Below are 15,733 nucleotides of genomic sequence, written 5' to 3' on the forward strand. Positions count from 1 at the left end.
CACAAATTTACCCTTGCAATTATGCAAATAAGAGTTAATCTATGTGGGAAGAAAAACGAATGAAAAGACAAAAGCATCGTTTTGCATTAACCTATAATTTTGACATTCAGCTCTATATCATTCTTACATGTGAACATAGTGTATATTTACAAATGGTATAGGGCATGTGCAGATCAAACCCATTTTAGATGAATGACACACTTGTGGGACATTGTGTATGCATCCTTTTGGTGTGTATGCATTATTTATACATGAGATCCCCGGGGTTCTTGTCTTGTTGAAGTCCATAGGTAGGGTATGAAATTACGGTAGACATCAAGGTCCTGCTGTGAATTAACACTGCGCACAAATCTGCTTGCCAACAGCTTCCCCGAGCAGAGACCTCCAAGGAAAAGCAAGAATGGATACCATATGGAGATTTAATTTCCCAGAGACTAAAGCAATCATCCAAACCATCCAGATGTTGGAATGATTGAATCACCATATCTTACCCTATTTCAGTTGATAAAGCCTCTTAAGCAAACATCATGGTAATAAAAATAAATAATATCAAACATGGTGCTACATCACAGTATGCTGGAGTTGTAGCCCCACATAACCATATTTACTTTATTCCCTCAGTTAAGCGGAATATGCCTTCCAGGTAGAGCTAATTAAACAGCAATGCAGGTCCCTGATGAGTTATAATTCCACGCTTTAAGCCCAACACTTATACAATGATTTCTTGATTAAAAAATAAAAAAAAGGCTATGGTGATGGCGAGTGGTGACTACCCATATTTACTTTTTTTTTTTTTTCATGCTTCTATCCTTGTGCGTCTGTGTGTCTGAATGCTAATCTACCAAGAGTTAATTGAATTGTGTCCTCATGCATAATGCAGAGCGCTGTTGAATATCTGGCTGCAGAAACAATATGTTGCCTGTAAATTGCGTTAATGTTTAACTGTAGATTTACACTAATCTTATTGAAAAACTTCCATTTAATTAGGATTCTGAGCTTATCCAAATGAAATAATATGGGATGACCATACTGTGTGTTTTTTTTAAACTTGTTTGGGTTGCATGGAAGTTTTTATTGATGTAGTTTAACATGTACAGTTGTGGGTTTGGTAAAAGAGCAAGACAATGACTGTGTTTACATGGACTTGAGGATCCTTGTTGTAATCAGGTTTTTGAAGTATCCCGTTTTTGTGTTTGCACGTGTGAATATCATATCCCCATTTCAGAAAGCTGGATGAGCCCTTATCCTGGTTGTGAGAGCGTCTCACTTCTAGAGTGAAGAAGAAATGGAGTTTTGTCTTTCGGTGATGAAATAATTAAATATACTTCACATCAAAATGCTGAGCTGTAGTATACATGCCATAGGGCACTGGACATTTCCTAGCACGTACAGTGGAGCAAGTCAGGTCATGGCGGAAACTACTTCAGAGACATTACTATGTGGCCAAACATCAAAACAAAAGAAGTGGCTCTGATCCAGCAACTTTCAAATTTAATTTTTCAACTTTTCTCTCCACTTGGAATCACTGAAGTCCATCATGACAACCCTGTCCCACCAGTTACGGCTGCGTACCTTCATCACTGTGACAGCCTTACACCAGTCAAAGTGGAGGACGTGTTTAATATTTCCGGACGCTCTTTTCTCCCATTACTGGCAAAAGCGTGGATAAGCCAAATCCACAACACCATGTTGGAATTTAATAGTGATAAATCTGCAAAAGCCATAGTGGTCTCATTTTCAATAGCCACAGTCAAATTAATTTAAGGATAACAGTTACAGGGGAATATCAGATTAATGATTTCAACATTGCCAGTTTTTGCTGTAAACATCACAGGTGCCTGCACAAATAGCATCCACTAATCAGTAAACGAGACACTATTTACCATATATATGGGATATGAATAACTAGATTTCTGTGTTCCATGTAAACGCCATATCCTGATTATGTTCAAAACATGGTTAAGCCTCATGACCAGCATACTCCATGTAAACACAGCCAATATGAGTAATGCAGCATTAGTATACTGAATGTGCATATTCCTCTCCTCTCCCATACATTCTCCCCTCAGACCAACGAGATGCAGTGGCCCGGTGCAACGAACGAAGTCCCCTCTTCCATCTGCAGCCAGCCCTGCCGTCCAGGCCAGCGCAAGAAGACGGTGAAGGGGATTCCATGCTGCTGGCACTGTGAGAACTGCGATGGTTACCAGTACCAGGCAGACACTTACACCTGCAAGATGTGCCGATTTGATTTGAGGCCTAATGAGAACCACACTGGCTGCGTTCCAATCCCCATTGTGAAGCTGGAGTGGAGCTCCCCCTGGGCAGTCATCCCTGTCCTCATTGCTGTTCTGGGCATCATGGCTACCCTGTTTGTGGTCATCACCTTTATACGCTACAACGACACACCCATTGTCAAGGCATCCGGTCGAGAGCTCAGCTACGTCCTGCTGACAGGCATCTTTCTGTGCTATGCCACAACATTCCTCATGATCTCCACTCCTGACGTGGGCATTTGCTCTCTGCGGAGGATTTTCCTGGGCCTGGGCATGAGCATCAGCTATGCGGCACTGCTTACCAAGACGAATCGTATCTATCGAATCTTTGAGCAGGGTAAGATGTCAGTCAGTGCCCCACGGTTCATCTCCCCAGCCTCCCAGTTAGTCATCACATTCAGCCTGATATCGGTTCAGCTACTCGGGGTGTGCATCTGGTTTGGTGTGGACCCATCCCAAGCCATCATCGACTATGAGGACCAGCGTACAGCCAATCCCGAAATGGCCCGTGGCGTTCTGAAATGTGACATATCGGACCTGTCTCTAATCTGCCTGCTGGGATATAGCATGTTGCTCATGGTAACCTGCACAGTTTACGCCATCAAGACCAGAGGGGTGCCAGAGACATTCAATGAGGCCAAGCCCATCGGCTTCACCATGTATACGACCTGCATCGTATGGCTCGCCTTCATACCTATCTTCTTTGGAACATCACAGTCAGCAGAAAAGGTAAATAATCCATTTTAAATGCAGTGTAGGTAGAAAATGCCCAAGAAAGCTTTTGCCATTGTTAGCCAGACTCTCTTGTTTTGATGTTTGTGCATAGATGCCAGCACTGTCACTAAGATTTCTCATCTATAGCAAGTGCACAATGACAGTGAACCAATTAAATCCGCTTGTACATACAAATAATTGGCTGTCAGTTTTCCAGTTGGACGATCTGTATATTTCCTGTGCTGTGCATCGCACAGAAAATGGCCACTCAAATTGTGCTTGTTGTATAGCATCAGTCTCTTGTATTTGTGGATGCTGCCACTATTCATCATGAGATGATGGGCTTTGTGCTCCACTGTGGGGATTGCAGGGCTTTTAGAGCTGACTTGTGGGGATAATTCATTTCAGCTCAAGTTTGCTTGGATGTATTTTCTTTAATTGTGTTTCTCTGTGTGTGTTTGATTCAGCTTCAATGAGTGGGAATACCAAGTAGTCAATCATTGCACATTCATGCGCACAGAAATAGATAATGCTAGCTTGTGAAGAAGCATAACCCATTGAAAATTACTGTAGCTTTTGATGTTTCTTATCAGTTTGAAATGAATCACAGATTGCCTCTTACAAATGCCCTTGTAATGTTGCGGGTGCTCAACGCAGATGCACATTCCACAAAAAAAGTGCATCTCAGTGACTTAAATAATTCTTCAATTTGTTCCTGAATTCCTCTATACTGTTGATGCCATAAATAACCCTTTTAAGCACAGTATTGTCTGGCAGCTAACTTAAAGTGCATTTGTGCTATTGTATACATACTGTGTTGGAGGGGAAATTACTAGGAATTATTTCTAATCATCTTCTAAAAGTATGCTTTCCAAAGCTTCTTGTTCAGACACCAGACATCTATAAGTGCAAAGGATGCAGCATGAATGGGCTACAGGTATGGTCATCCAAAATGCTGTGCACAAGTCATGACTGCAGTGGACGCACTACTGCACAACAAGGAAAGCTAGGAAAGTACACAGTAACAACCTCAATGGCACCCTTTACATTTGCAACAACCAAAAAAAGAGGCCTCCTGAAAGGAGAGGCTGTGGGAAGTGGGCATAAATAGTGCGTACTGTCTCATGATGTAAAGGCAAAAGCTTTACTGCCTGGAAAAACAAATAATGCTTCCTCTTATGGTTTCTTCAAAAGTCCTGCTGATTCAACTAAGCAAACTGCAAGCATGTATTTACTCTTCATGTCTATTGTTTTTTGACAACATGCTCACTAATTTATTTTTCTAGACTTTGCAACCTGGGCTATTTGTTACTTCAAATATTATGGTTTCTCTACAATTCACAATATATTTCTGATAAAAGGCAGATGATATTAATGATAATGAGGAGAGGAGGGATGCAACACCACACTGCAGACTGTGGCACTGCCTTGATCAATACAATATTGAAAGGAAGTAGCACTCTCTAGAATCATGGCACCTTTGTGCATGGTCAATACTCATCATTACACATGGCACAAATACAAACACTGCACAGTCGGCCATTGCTGGGGGGGTTGGTGGGGGGGGGGGGGGGGGGGGGGGGGGGGGGTACGCATTTTAACAGCCCCATTAAATTGTACGGTATGACAAAAGCAACAACATAAACCATAATAACCAACCTCTGAAATGGCATGTGTGTCCCACAGCACCACAGACGCACACATGCAGGTAGAGGTGTAGGCTAATGCAAATTTAGGGGCTGACGCTGAGAACTCAACACTGCACTGAAAGACTGGGTGCTCCTCTGCTGCTCAATTTACACTTTGAACACTTCACACAAAGGAACTGGGACTGATGAAGTGGTATAGACAGTTACTTCAGTCTCATGTGAAGGATGTCTCACTTGCAGTCTACTCACAGCATTAACCTTCCAATTACAGAAGGATTCAATATTTTATGGGACAGGTGGCAACTCTAGCATTTGCATGATATAATTTTTTTGACAGTAATTATAGCATTTTTTTTATTACTCTGCACAAAATGTCCAGATTTAGTGGTGGGCAGCCCTGTGCTAATGTTGGGGGACCCACCACTGCCTATGGAAGGGCAAACAGTGACATAAAAGCCCTTTGATGTTAGTAAGTAGGTTCCATCAAATGATGCAGGAATACAGTAACAGTCAGTCTTAGTTAAAGCTAATCCAATTAATGTGCTCATATTTTTATGTTCTTATCTGTGCTGGTATATTCTTGCACGCGCAATAGTTCAGAGGCAGGATTTCATCATCAAAGGTACAAGGATCCAGGCTGAGCATTACAGAAAGTCAGAATTATCTTATCTCTACTTAGGACAGAACTTAGGACTTTTCTCACTACAAAGCAGAGTGTTCTCACTTAATTTGGGAATTTTCTAAAGTTCACTTAGGATCTGGATATTTCAAAAGTGACAAAGTTTTAAGTCCTAACTTAAGGTCATCATTGAAAGTGTCCTCAATTCAAATAAGCCTCCAAAAGTCAGTTGATCTTTAACTAACAAAAATGAACAAAACTTTTACAGAATGCAATGGCCTATGATTTTGGATTTGCCAAAATCAGATAAGACAACAACTGGAGAGACTGACCTACTTTGCCAGGGGTTTGTCTTTAATTTACTTGGTTAATTTTTGGAGAGTTTGCCAAGTGAAATGCTTCTGTACTGCTGCAACTATAATAGCCTACTTCTGTCTCATCTTGCTTATAACTGAGAGCCCTTCTCTTTTCCTGACATACCACCCATCAGTCCCATCACTCCTATTTATTTGGTTGCTTTCTCTACTCTACTCCATTCCTTTTGTGATTTCAGCTGCCACACACACACACAGTTCACCTAGCTTCAGACATGAAAAATAAGGTGGCAAAATGAAAAAGTTTGGACTTGTTTCTGTAATGGTAAATTGGGATTTTTTTCCAAACCGACTTACTTTCAAGATAAGATGGGATGGATAGGGAGCTCCTTCTTTTGTAATATAGCCTTTGATTGCTGTATCATACAGTATTGTGCTTGCTTGGATGAAGGCCTCTGGGGGAAAATGTCCTCTTATGGGGTGAAAAGGTTCTTGTTTGGTAATTAGCTGTATTTCCATGTTGCGATGTTGCAATAACACAAGTAGGAGGGCCAAGACATGATTTCATTTACAGTTTGACACCTTTATTGTTAGATCCACAACAGTTAGCTGCTATAATCACCCGTGCGTCATGGTGCTAAAACTGTTTATTGACTTTCAAATGCTTTGGCGTAAACTGTATTCAAGTGTCTTAGAAGTACAAACCTATTTGATCAAACCTTTCTCTAACATTTAAGCCTATTCAGAGTAGGGCTGGAAAATAAATTGATTAATTCTTATTTGTTTTAAATCAATGCAAAACCGGCTGAATTGCAAAAATGCAGATTTTGACTACATATGTTATAATGTTATAAGAGCCATTGAGCACTCTGTCAAACAAGCCCCAATTGTCTCATCTACACAGAACGTGCATGCTCATAAACACGTAAATGAATCACCAGTCACATGATTATACCTGCAAAAGGCTCCCATCAGGTTTGGCCACATTGCCCAGCTCTAATTGAGAGCCCTCTTTTTATGACAACCTGTATAAGTTATACATGCCTGCAATTGTTATTATCTGTTATGACTAAAATCTTTTTCAGTGTTACAGTTTGCTAAGTTAATAAGTAGTTATAGGTATACAGATAGTTTATGGGGAACTAAAATTCTTCTACTATGAGCTCAAGCTTTGTTTTAGCCAGCTAGTAATATGAAGGTGGTTAGCTCACTGCTAAGGCCACACTGCACTGTGTTTAGCAAGTGTGCCTGCATCACTGCAGGCCTCCTCAAATCCTCACTGTGTTCATATTTGTCTTTCCAAATCTCTTTCCTCCAATTCTCTGATTTCATTAAGGCAGCCCATTTGCGTCTTTTGAGAAATATAATCCACATTATGTTGTGTGGAAAATTGACTGCGAAAACTGTGGTTTGTTTGCCTTTTTCTTGGTGTTAATGTCAACCAGCCAAGTTACACAGGAGGAGAAATTCATCAAGCAGATCTGAAAGAGAAATGAGCCACAAACACTGCACCTTGAGTCATGTCGCCTTTGTTCTGTGTCTCTCATGTACATGTGTGTGTGTGTGTGTGTGTGTGTGTGTGTGTGTATTTATACAATAAATATATTTATACACACACAACACACAGTCATATATTAGGTGCACATATATTAGGTACATAGGCTCTCAAGTAAATTGATTTTGGGTCAACACATGCAAACTCCATTACAATAATTTGGTTAAGCTCAGAGTCTGATTTTGAGAGACCTGAGTGAATGCTTGGCTTGCTCCAACATTAAACTGAAACTACACTGTAGCATGGGAGCATCTTAGTCCTCTCACTGATGGCTTTCATTTTTTGAAACCTTTTGCCTTTGAAAGCTGAAGCTGAGACTGCCCCAGTATAGCAGATATGGTACACATTGATGCCATTTTGAAAAAAAAAAAAAAAAAAAAAAAAAAAAATGGCAAGAAATAGCACTTACTACTGCTATTACTACTGGGATCATAATTTCTCTCCTCTGTATAAGAAGTAACCCCCCTCAGTTCAGTGAAGGAAACTGATGGCCACATCCAGTGAAAATCTGCTAGGAGAATACCCCCTTCCTGATTCATGTAATCAGCCTGGCCAAAAAAAAAAAAAAAAAAAAAAAACTGTTAGATAAGCATGTACATTAATTTGTAAATAATGTGCGATGTGAAAGAAAAGTAATACAAATATGTTTCCCCTACAGCAAAGCTTATTTATATGTGAAAGATACATGACTTCACAAACAGGAAGCAGTCTGACATTGAAATGCCACATTTGAAAGTAAGGGTATGGAGGGCAGGTGCTGAATAGGTGTATTCATTAACCTTCAGCTCCAAAAGGATTTCTGCTGTGACTGAATTTGTAATTTAATTGAAAGCATTTCTTCTTTAACCAAAACCCCAAGGCCAAAATTGGATAAAAGTTAACCTTAATCGTAGGACAAAATCGTTTTGTGGCGGAGAACCATTATGCTCACATAATTAATGTAAAGTGAAACGTATATGACGTGGAATTTATGAGACTGTGGTGCATGTAAGCCCACATTCACATCACAACAGTCCTTTTCCACTTTCTCTGCTTAAAACAATTTGCTCCATCTGTTTTTCTGATTGAAAGTAAGAATATAGGAACATACTACATAACATCCATCCATCCATCCATTCATACACACTAATCATGATCACAAGGAGTGGGAACCTAGGGAAACACCCTGGACAGGTCATCAGTCCATCTGTGCATAGAATGTGATAATAAATTTATGATTACAAGTAAGATACATAAATAATAAATTATAAAAAAAAAAAAATGGAAAGAGATGTGTAAGCATCAACTGTATTTGATGCTTACACAGTTGTCATGCTCCTATTGAACATATTGAAATTGATATGCTGTATAAATTAAATCATAATTTGAATTTGTGAGGCACAATTTGAAACTGAACGCAAAACCTTGAAAGTTAATGGAATTTGGAAAGCTAGGGTTACATTTTCAGTTTTCTCAGTTAGGATTCAGCTTTCTGGGACACACCACTGGACACATCAGCATTGTGTTGTTTAAATGTTGTTTGGAATACAGTCGCCCCCTCCTCCAGGGCTACCAACACTGGGCTAACATTTAACTTAGCCAGCTGCAAGCCATGTGGCACGGTGGCTGGTTGCTGTCCCATGAGCCTTCAGTAGCATAAAGAGACGAAGCCACACTGGGGCGAAAGAAGGCTAGCCTGCCAGCAGCCGAACTGATCAGCAGATGCTCAGCAAATGTTACTCTTCATTTGTTGAAAATAAACACAGCCTGGACCCATGACCATTGTGGCAGGCCTAAGCAACTGACATTGTGTGCATATAGGAAGGAATGGCATTAGCAACATATTTGCTTTTTACATATTGACTACAAAAGAAGAGCTACAACAGCATAGAATGCTGTGTAGGCAACAAGGTCAAGCAGAAAAGCAAAGAGAAGGAGCTTTTTTAAAGATGACTCAGCTTCTCCAAGTGATGTCATGTGTTCACTGAAAAGCAAGGCAAGCGTGGTATTTTCATAATTCTTGTGAACAGCATCCCACCTTTGCAAACTCAGTGTTTAGTAACTTAGTATTTACCCTAAATATCAGGAACATAGAGCTTAATACATGAAAGTGTCACTCCTCAACAGCCCATGGAGACACTGTGGTGTCTTACACAGAGTGCTTGTGGGAATTAGCCCTGTTTGCAGGCAGACTATACCATAGTGTATGTCCACGTGATGCCACAGGTAGACAGGAATATTCTGTTTACTGGTTTATTCATGACAACAGGGGTACTCTAAGCACAGGTTATCAAAAGTGCATGTGAACAGTTTAACCCAGGTAAGACCTCGACCAAAATGTGGCCAACAGCCAGGTAACATGCATGTAAGTGTAGCCAAATGATAAAACAGGGAGACAATAAGAGTCACTGCTCCTCTGTTGCATCTGTGCCACCAAGGAGCAGGTGGACTAACCGAGAGGGGACCCAAGACTGTGCCAACAGTGTTTTAATCCAATCCAATTAACACTTCTAATAAAATTCAAAGACATGTCATCTTGTTATCACTGAAAATGTAGGTCATGTTAATTCATACCATGAAATGGAACTTCAGACAGATGACCTGGTTGTAAAATAAAAGTGGTATATACCATTCAGCACCACATCTTTGCGTATGGATACATTTTTATCTTATCAAATTACTTCACAGCATCACTTTACATTAGCATCAAAACCTATGGGTTATTAAAAAGATAGCAATGTTATAGTATGATAACTACTGACCTGTTAAATAAGGCCTTGTAATGCTCCACTTTTGAACAGGAAACTTACATGTATTTTCTTTGATCGATTTTACCCGGTTAATTGTTATTCATGTAATATTATCATATGAGCACTATTAAATATTCATATTTTCTTATGAAATAAGACCTTCCTTGTAGGAGCCATAAAACACACTTTACTGCAAAAAAGTCATCACTTAATAACCAGATTATTAATAATTGAAAGCATGGCATTTCATAGCCTCCAGTGAACCTGCCCTTTAAAGTTTGTTGTGCTACTCCAGCAAAATAGTTGCACATTCTCAACCTACAACATGCAGCAGCTTACCATTTGTAATCCCCAGAGGAATCAAACAATATGAGAGTTAATGGTGTTGCAGGGCAGTGCAGGCCATTGTATCCTTTGGAAAACATTGCAAGTAATTAGAAGTAATTTGGTCTACATTCTGATGACCCTAAGTCAAAACATTTCAGATAGAGAGGAAAGATTGAGTGGTGTCCCCATGCGCACTGTCTGCTTTGTTTATAGGTGGGGACAGCTCTGACAGTCGGCTCGACAGGGGATTTGATGCCTAATGACAAAAAAGAGCATTCCTGCTTCAAAAGAACTTCATAATGGTTCCGCCTGCTGAGGCTTCTGTCCCCAGCCCTCTTCTCCAGCTGCGCAGATGAAGCAGATTGGCAATCATATCGATGTGTCAGGGAAAATTTATGTCACCAGGGCCAATGGAAGTGGACAAAGGTCCTGGCTCCTCTCACAGAGTGACTTCACTCTGTACTCCAGAGGGGCAGCAATATTGTTCCGAACTCACCCCAGGCCATGTGTAATCTTCTCAGGAGATTACAACACTCCCCCTCCATCACCAAGGAATACTTGTGTGCTGCTTGCAGTGTGATAGAATACAATGCCCTATCACTCTCATTTTGCACAGACATCCTTTTTTTTTTCTTTCGCTCGCTGACGTGGCTCTAGGGCTTCATTTGTATCATTCTGTTTTATAGTTTCTTATTACTTAAAAATATATCACACAGAATGACAGGTCATTTTTTTCTTTCTTTTTTTTGCACGTTTTTGCATTCCTGTTGGAATCTGCAGAAGACTGAGAATCTGACAAATGAGTGTCCTATCTTTAGTAAATAGACAAAGACATTACCTATCTAGGTGGACTGATGCTTTACAGATGCCCTGATGAAAATTATATTGAAAAATCACTTGAGAACAGCACCATATAATATTATGTGCAGCTACTAGCCACGCTGCTGTAAAAAATTGTAAATGTCCGTCAGCATCGTGAAACGAGGAGATTAATGTTGCTCGAGCACACATACAAACAACATATGTCATAACCACATGATAAGAAACACATCATTTATAAGTGTTGACATGCTTGTGGTTTAGGGCCCTGTCGGCTATCCCACTGCCATGCAGCTCAGTCATTTGTGATGTCTGCAAATATAATGTCACTCTAAACCTCAGGCAAATCTGTTTGAAAGATGGCTGCCAGCTGTGTTTCCACTCTTTGCCTTGTGTTCATCAACTTTAGGGAAGCACAGCAGCTCTAATGCAAAAGAGACAACAGGATTTTGTTTTGTTTTTCTCCTAATTCACACTATTCACTCCAGACTACAGAGTGTTGTGATAAGATTATTTATTAAATGAAATACAAATCTTCAAATACAGAGTAGTTAACTGTCATTAACTTAAGTGGCGTGCAATTAAATTTGTTCACAGAATAACAATTGCAGTATGAATGGGTGATGTCAGAACTATTTTCTTTATTTATTTTGTCTTTGCTCATTCAATTTACATGTACAACATATTATTTTCATGCAACAACATCAAATATGGTATTCTTTAAAAAAAAAAAAAAAAATAGCCTCTGTTATAGCCCCCTACTCTGTGCTGACTCTGTGCATTCCCTGCATCAACAAATTAAAGATGGACCGTGTAGGAGGTCTGGATTCATTATCATTCACGAGAAATCACTTGCAGGCACTTTTAATATGCTGTAGGATGTTTCTCCAAGCTCCATATTTGTTGCCTGTGGCTGTGTATCTGCTCCACAGCTGTGAGTCACAGCTGTCATTGGCTTCACAGAGCACACAGTCCCCATGCTGCTGCCTCAAACCTCAGGGCTGAGACATCTGTATGTAGACACCCATCAGGAGGGTACTCCTACAGTATTACTTATATGGCATAAACAACCAAACACAACAATAAACCACAAGCAGAGTGAGCATGAAAATAAAAGAAAATGAACAATGACATGGATGGTATGCTGGATGTCATATCTTATGATGTGATACAAAGTTTATCATTTCTTCTACAAAACAAAATGTGATTTACATGAAACAGTCCCAGCATTATTAGTTGGACCCATTATTTTATTAGAATATTTGCTCTGAGAATACTGAGAATAATTTTAATTGACCTCAATGGGCTGAACCTTAATCTTGTAGATGTCAAAAAATCAGGTTATATTTGTAGATTTGAATAAAACAGCAAAGAAGTCAGACATAGAAAATATACAATACATGTGTTCATTGTAATACCCTTGATACATCAGAGAGGCCCCTCCTTTGTCTCTTCACATTTTTAAGAGTAACTACACCTCCGATCAAAAGATCTGTGAAGTCTGACCTTTAATGGTGAAAAGTAGGGTGGCTGGTCTGATGTCATCACCTGTTGTTCTGACAACATCAATAAAAATCAGGCATCCTATTTTTCACCGTTAGAGGTCAGGCTTCACAGAGGTATGGGTTGGCGATTTAGCTGCTATTTAACCTTTTGCACAGCAGGATATTTGTTTGGACATGAAGCCCGTGAAGGGGTTCCAATGCAAAGGAAGCGATATGGAGGACCAATAAAATGAGAACAGGAGAGGAAGAGCAGAAATTGAGATTTGGAGTTGGAAAACTCACCAGGGAATCAGACGCACACAGCGAATCAAGAGACACTGGAATAAAAGGTTTGAGTCAACAGAAGCAGGAGACAGCAGGCAGCAACAGACTGATGACAGAGACAGGAGGCATTTGAGACAAAGACAAGAAAGTGCTTTTCTACCATTCAATTCAATTCTATTCAGTTTTATTTGTATGGCGTCAGTCATAACAGAAGGTATCTCAAGGTGCTTTACAGAAACCCAGCAGATATTGGCCAATCCCGTGAAACCAAAATCTCCCCCAAGAGCAAGCACAGGGCAGCAGTGGCGAAGAAGAAACCCTTTCAACAGGGCCAAAAACCTCAAGCAAAACCTGGCTCTGGGTGGGCGGTCATCTGCCTCGACTAGTAGTGTCCACATAAGCCTAACAAATGTTTTGTTTTAATTTGTTTTGCTTTGTTGTTTTTTTCTCCCCCAACTTCAGATGTATATCCAGACCACAACCCTGACCATCTCTGTCAGCCTCAGCGCGTCCGTGTCTCTGGGAATGCTCTACATGCCCAAGGTCTACGTGGTTCTCTTCCATCCAGAGCAGAACGTACCCAAGCGCAAACGTAGCCTGAAGGCAGTGGTCACTGCAGCCACTATGTCCAACAAGTTCAACCCCAAAGGTGGACTGCGGCCCAATGGAGAAGCCAAGTCTGAACTGTGTGAAAGTCTGGAAACACAAGGTTGGTATCCCGACTCCTTGAGGTAGCAGTAAAAGAGAGGAGAAGGATTAAAAAAAAAAAAAAAAAAGGAGGGAATGTGTTCCACTGGACTTCAACCATGAGTTGCTTTTATGTTAATGCAATGAGCTGTTTCAGTGGAAAATTACAGCAGTTATGGAGTACACATGCCTACTTGAAACCGATGAACTCCTTCTAGGTACACATAATTGATGCCAGTGTTATTTTACACTTCACCAGTTTGGGAAATTAGCAAGTGTTATGAGAGCATACAGTACAGGAAATTGGGGGTAAGCTTAAGCTGGTGCCGGCTGAAGTGATATCACCACTATGACTTATTTTCGAACATGAGTCATTGCAGGCAGGACAAACAGAAACGTGCAAATAATTAGAATGGATCGATAGGACAGAATTCGAACCAGCCAGCGTAAAGTTGAGGTTATTAATTCCCCAGCCTCCAAGGATTTCATTGATCAGACGGTCAAACTCCTGAGAAACTCAGTGATGGCCTACATTACACAGCTACAGCACATTACTCTTCACAGATCAAGCCAGACCCAATTATTTTGATTATTTCAGTTATTTTTTTATGCTTCACACAGCTTGTTCACCATAGTATATGCTGGAAATAGTGATAATAATTCATACTTGATAAATGGAGGGAGTATCTGTTTTACTGTTCCTCCAGCATCTTCTGTATTAACATTTTGAATGCAAGGAACAACATAAAAAAAGAGAAAAAAAACACCCTCTGTAACTCCACACAGGATTTGTGAATCAGGAGGTGTGACAAGATTGCCCACATTTTACTGATTCTGAAAGGAAAGTAGGAGACGGGCAGTATAGTGCTGGAAAAGAGGATATTTCAATCACCATGGTGAAGTGTGTGAGTAGGCAGTCCTGGTGTGGGGGCAGGCTTAAATCCAATCAAGCGGTACCACATGTTCTGATTACTAAAAGTCCTGATTTTATACTTTGACGAGTTGAACAGTATAGAAATGATGAGACAGCCTGAGCCTACACTTGCATGTATGGCGTTTTTCTACCTCAGAGGATGCAAGAAAGGTAATGACATCTTGTTGGAGCCCGACCTGAACCTTTATGCTGACCCCTCTGGTTTGAACTGTGAAACTAACAAACTACTCTTTGTGCTTGTGTGTCAGACTTTGTTGAGGGAGGGGAGCCTTGTGAGGGACTTTAGACGCTAAGGTAACCCAGTAGACTGCGAGCTTGCCCTTTTATTATGTTTGACCACTTTTCTCTTGTTTCTGCTGATGTTCACTTCAAATCCTGTGCCTGCCTACACTATGCACCAAGCATCCTGGCTGCCCCTGGCTAGAATACAGCACCCTGAATAATAGAAGACAGCAATCACACCCTCGCAAATACACCCTTGACCAACAGACATTAACTTGGGTAGACAATATTGGTGTGTGGTGCTGTAAATGGCCAATCAGCATGGAAAAGCCTGCTAATGTGGGGAGATGACACCACTCTGCCTGAGTGCAGGAGACAAGTGATAGCCGCGTGTCCCCTGTAATTTGTTTCCCTGTTGACAAAAAGAAGGAATTTGTGGTAATGGGACATACAACAACAATAAGAGTGAACAGGAAAAGACAGATGGGTCTGCCAGCTCCAATTCTTTCTGGACCATCTATTCTTTATCTTGGCCTCGCAGCACATAAATATTCAAATAAGGTTCATTTATCAATGCTTCTCTAGGAAGAGATGCTTTGGATGAAATGGCAAGAATACCGCCCCCATTCACATCCCCAACCTGGCACTGACAAAAATACAGAAACACACATTTACCATTACACATCTCTCCTCTACAGCACTTTGGCCCCTACTCTGGCTTTCAGCTGTCTTCTGATTGGATTCATCCCCTCTGACTTACTCAATCAGCCAAGGCTGCTGTGGGCAGATTGGCAGATTGGTAGCGTGATTGCCACCACCAAGCATGCAAGCTGAGGAAAAGTTATTTAAAAATGATACACACGTACATATTTACACACAAACACACGTACATACAATTAGACGTGTGTGCACACAAGCATGACTGCACACGCACAAGTTTGACAAGCAGGGTAAGGTTGGACTTACTGTTGTGGTCACTGCCAGATCTGTGCTGCCCTCAGGCTACCTGCCTTATGTGTTTTGTTCACAGCTGATATAAAATTCCCAACATGAAACACGGTGAGAAGCATATTAAAGAATAATAAGCGCTATTATTAAAGATTAATGAACACTTATGGC

The 15,733-nt window shown here is 40.6% G+C and overlaps 1 protein-coding gene across 1 annotated transcript in view; it reads left to right on the top strand.

The window, feature by feature from the left end:
- Positions 1-15,733, top strand: part of LOC115361882 (metabotropic glutamate receptor 4-like) — a 68,981-nt gene that overhangs the window by 52,271 nt on the left and 977 nt on the right. The window contains exons 7-9 of the mRNA XM_030055576.1: positions 2,070-3,005; positions 13,234-13,480; positions 14,641-14,686. Coding sequence (XP_029911436.1) covers positions 2,070-3,005; positions 13,234-13,480; positions 14,641-14,678 — 1,221 coding nt within the window. The 3' untranslated portion in view covers positions 14,679-14,686. The remainder of the gene's footprint in view (positions 1-2,069; positions 3,006-13,233; positions 13,481-14,640; positions 14,687-15,733) is intronic.

Source organism: Myripristis murdjan, chromosome 7 (assembly GCF_902150065.1).
Source record: "Myripristis murdjan chromosome 7, fMyrMur1.1, whole genome shotgun sequence".
Taxonomy (NCBI): domain Eukaryota; kingdom Metazoa; phylum Chordata; class Actinopteri; order Holocentriformes; family Holocentridae; genus Myripristis; species Myripristis murdjan.